At 38.0% G+C, this 4,620-nt stretch overlaps 1 protein-coding gene across 2 annotated transcripts; it reads left to right on the top strand.

The window, feature by feature from the left end:
* The first annotated feature begins 1,278 nt into the window (after positions 1-1,278).
* LOC111441249 (heavy metal-associated isoprenylated plant protein 36-like) lies at positions 1,279-3,215 on the top strand. Of its 2 annotated transcripts, XM_023078250.1 has the most exons (4): positions 1,279-1,443; positions 1,508-1,583; positions 1,882-2,659; positions 2,699-3,215. In XM_023078250.1, exons 1-4 carry the CDS (start codon positions 1,387-1,389, stop codon positions 2,946-2,948), a joined length of 1,161 nt encoding a protein of 386 aa, XP_022934018.1. In that variant the 5' UTR covers positions 1,279-1,386; the 3' UTR covers positions 2,949-3,215. The 2 variants fall into 2 exon arrangements, with proteins under 2 accessions (XP_022934018.1, XP_022934017.1); XM_023078249.1 differs by having other exon boundaries at positions 1,282-1,443; positions 1,882-3,215.
* Positions 3,216-4,620: the final 1,405 nt, after the last annotated feature.

The following is a 4,620-nucleotide window of genomic DNA, read 5'->3' on the forward strand; positions in this document are numbered from 1 at the left end:
ACTCATTCCTTTCTCCAAGAGATGTGGGACCCCACCAAATCCACATCCTTCGGGGCCCAACGTCCAACCAATGTGGGATATCACAATCCACCCCCCTTCAGGGCCCAGCGTCCTCGCCGGCACTTATTCCTTTCTCCAAGAGATGTGGGACCCCACCAAATCCACATCCTTCGGGGCCCAACGTCCTTACTGGCATACCGCCTTGTGTCTACCTGTAACGACCCAGATATACTGCTAGCAGATATTGTCTTCTTTGGACTTTTCCGTTCAGGCTCGCCCTCAAGGCGTTAAAACGCTCTGCTAGGGGAAGGTTTCCACACCCTTATAAAGGGTGATTTGTTCTCCTCCCCAACCAATGTGGGACATCACAATCCACCCCCCTTCGGGGCCCAGCGTCCTCGCTGGCACTCATTTCTTTATCCAATCGATGTGGGACCGCCCCCAAATCCACCCCCCTTTGGGGCCCAGCGTCCTTACTGGCACACCGCCTCGTGTCTACCCCCTTTGGGAAAGAGCGAGAAGGCCGGCACATTGTATGGTGACTGGCTCTGATACCATTTGTAATGACCCAGATACACCGCTAGCAAATATTGTCCTCTTTGGACTTTCCCTTTCGGGCTCGCCCTCAAGGCTTTAAAACACGTCTGCTAAGGGAAGGTTTCCACACCCTTATAAATGGTGGTTTGTTCTCCTCCCCAACCAATGTGGGACATCACACTACCCCCTCTGAGGAACAACTCCTCACTAGCACATAGTCCAATGTCTGGCTCTAATATGATTTGTAACAGCCCAAGCCCACCGCTAGCAGATATTGTTCTCTTTCAGCTTTCCATTGCGAGCTTCCTCTCAAAGCTTTAAAAGGCATATGCCAAGAAAAGGTTTCCACACCTTTATGAAAGGTGTTTCATTCTCCTCTTCAACCAATGTGTGATATCACACAACCCGACCTTTATAGTTTGTAGTAGGTAGTATATTTTCATAATAGATTTTGAATGCAAATTTTAAATCAAATTAATACTCCCACTAATGGAATTATGTTTAGGTTCATAAATAGGTATTGTTAATTGAGATTAAAGAGATGTGTAGAGCCACTATAGTATGAAAAGGGTTTCCTTTAATGGTACAAAAAACATTATATTTTTTGTCCCCATACTTATTTACATTAAAAAAAACAAAAAACAAAACAAATTAAAGAGAATGAAAAGCATCAAAATAAAGGAAACCCCATTCAAGTTCATACATTTGCCAGCCCAAAGAACATGTTTTTCTTAAAAGAAAAACAAAAGGATTTTCCTTTTTCTTTTTCTCTTTCTTTTGTTTATTATAACCTTGAAGCCCATATCTGTTGATCAATACTTCTCTCTCTGCTCCATTCTTGAGCTGCTAATGGCAAAACCAGAAGCTAAAGACTTCGAAGCGACCTCAGAACCCTTCAACTCTAAGGTAAAATGTTCTTGAATTGTTCTTCATTTTCAAATCTTTCTTATTTTCTGCTAAAATTTTGCAGACATGTTTGTTGCGAGTCTCCATTCACTGTGAAGGTTGCAAGAGGAAAGTGATCAAGATTCTCCATAATATTCATGGTACTGTTCTTCATTTTTGCTTCATTTCTTTACATTTTGATCGCTTTGTTTTACTCAAATCGTAATTTCCCCTGTTTTTCCTTCACTTTCTTAGATTTTGATCGTTTATTTTGTTAAAAATTCAAAATTCCTCATCTGGGTATGCCTTATTTTCCCTCTAACATGAATTTCTTTCATCAAATTCTTCATTTCTTCACATTTCTTTCCCTTCCTCAAAATTTGTTCATTGTTTTCTCTTAAAAAATCGAAAATTTCCATTGTTCTTCATCTGGGTGTTCTTCAATCTCCACAATTACAGGAGTTCACGGAGTAGAAATCGATCGAAAGCAGCAGAAAGTCACAGTAACAACGAATATAGACGAACAAACATTGATTAAAAGGTTAATCAAGGCAGGAAAGCACGCAGAACCATGGCCAGAAAGAATACCCATCTCAAAAAACATCAAAGAAAAGCAAATCGCTATGGAAATCCCTGTCTTTGTAACCAGCGCCGCCGTGCACGACGGCGGAATGCAGAAACAGAGCACGGAAACAGAGGCTCCGGCGAAAGAAGTGCCAGTCCCATCAAAAAATGAGGAGAACTGTGGAATTAGTGGAGCTGCCCAGATACTTGAAATTAGTAATGATGGAGACGGAGCTGCGGCGAAGATTGGCCGCGCCACCGTAGAACGAGTGGTGGAGTTTACGTCGGGAGGAGGTGGTGATAAGAATATCGCCGGTGAGACTCAACCTGGAGGGGCAGGTGGCAGTGCGGTAGCTGTCGAGGCAAGCAGCGGTGGCGGTGGAGAAGGGAGGAAGAAGAGGAAAGGGCAGAAGAAAGAGAAGAGTGGCGGAGGAGGAGGAAGCGGCGGTGCTGCTGTCGGAGATGTGGAGTGTCCACAGGTAGTTCCTCCACCTGGCAGCTTAGGATCAGCCACTCCTCATGATCATCACCATCAACATGATCCAACTCCATCATCCAATCACGCCCCTCCATTTAACCAACCATACTACCATCCAGTACATACGATCTCATCCCAACCGACTCACATAGCGAGTTACAATACGATCTCACCTCAACCGACTCACATGGCAAGTTATAACACGATCTCATCTCAACAGACTCACGTGGCAAGTTATAACACAATCTCATCCCAACCAACTCACATGACGAGTTACAATACGACGCACCCAACTACTACCTATGGTCCTTACTATGTCGAGCCACTGCCATATTCATATGTACATTCAGTTGCAGTCAGAAACACTTCACTACCATCACCACCATCACCACCACAACCATTGACAGAACTATCAAACTCTCCAACGTCTAATCCATTCGACTTCTTTAGCGATGAGAATCCCAGTGGTTGCACGGTCATGTGAGAATAAAAATTGTGCTTGTTTGGACAATTTTGGACATCAAAAAGACGTGAAACTTGCACAAGTTGTATGAGCATTTGGGGGTAGAATTGTAATATACATGTATATGGAGGGATAAAGTATGAAAAAAACAAAAGAAAAGGCAAAGGAAAAGGGGAAAAAAGAACAACTTTGTGGGTTATTGTGCTTAGCTTTATTTAGTGTACTTCTTTTAAAGCTGCACTTTAGTCTTTATCTTTTCTTTAGGTTAAATTATAAATATGTTTTTTTTTTTAATTTTGAATTTCGTGTTTTATTTAATTTATAAATTTTATAATTTTTTTTATGTCATTTATAGATTTTGTGTTTATTAATGTTATATGTGAAGTTTTTTTTTTTTTTTTTTTTCCTTAAAAGAAAGTTTTATTTATTTTATTTTATAGTTTTTAAAATATTTTTAAAATTTTAGTCAAATTTAATTTATAAATTCTAGTATTTAGAGTTTGCTTCGATTTGGCATCGCTCTCACGGTTCACACTTCTCTTTGCCCCTTGCGATGAAAGCCTGCACTTTCGGGTGCGTCCACTAAAGAATTGATTATACACTAAATAGCTGCAACTATATGCTTTAGTAGCGTTGACAATTGAGAACAGCCCCTTGTTGTTGATAGATAGAGAGCTTACCACCCCACCTTTCTGTACAACAGTCCACCAGTAGCGTAGGAGAGGGTTACTGTACATGCAAGAATCTTCTCGACGTTCGGGGTAGACGTAGAAGCTGGACGAAGCGGTAGCCAAGCTCTGGTGGTGATGCAAGTGCGCGGTGAGTAATTTTGTAATTTTGTCCATGTAATGGTTTTTTTAGCGAGGAGTGGTTGGGATTTATTTTTAATTCATATACGATCACATGGTAGCTCCCATTTTGATGTATTATTCTTTAATCTTTCGTATTGTTATTATTGACTAAATTGGAACGCTACATATTACGTTAATTTTATCGAAGCTTATATGATGTCACTCATATTCCATTGATAACTATTTGATTTTTTATTTATATTTTTAAAAATTAAACTTATAAATATATGACTTCATCCAGGGGTTTTCTTAATTGATAAGTTTCTTCATTGTTAAGTTTTTTTTTTATGTATGTTTTAAAAAATCAAGCCCAAATTTTCTAAAATAATAGTTTTTTAAATTAATTTTCTAAGATAATAGTTTTTAATTAATTTTTTTTTAATATTGGATAAAAATTTAAATGTTTTATTTTTATTTTTTACAAAAATTTAGTGTAAGAAATAATGAGAAAATAAACACATTTTTAAAAACTAAAAATAAAAAATTAATTTTACACTTCAACAACTGCATTAGAAACCCCATAGATCGTAATATGATAATAACGTGAACGGAGGTCTATCTTAAAAAACATTGTCGCTTCCATAAGTTATTTAAAGTCTTCTATATAAGGAGGATAGTACTTGTTCTTCACGGTTGTTTTATTCAATTCCATATAATCCATGCACAAATGCATTAATCTATCATTTTTCTTGACAAATAACATGAGTGCGCCCAAGAAGATATGTTGGGGTGGATGAAGCCCTTATCTAGCAAGTTTTGTAGTATCTTAGGTTTTTTTTTTTTTTTTTTTTTTTTTTTTTTTTTTTTTTTTTTTTTTTTTTTTTTTTTTTTNTTTTTTTTTT

The sequence above is a fragment of the Cucurbita moschata genome, unplaced genomic scaffold (assembly GCF_002738365.1).
Source record: "Cucurbita moschata cultivar Rifu unplaced genomic scaffold, Cmos_1.0 Cmo_Scf00003, whole genome shotgun sequence".
In the NCBI taxonomy this organism is placed as follows: Eukaryota; Viridiplantae; Streptophyta; class Magnoliopsida; order Cucurbitales; family Cucurbitaceae; genus Cucurbita; species Cucurbita moschata.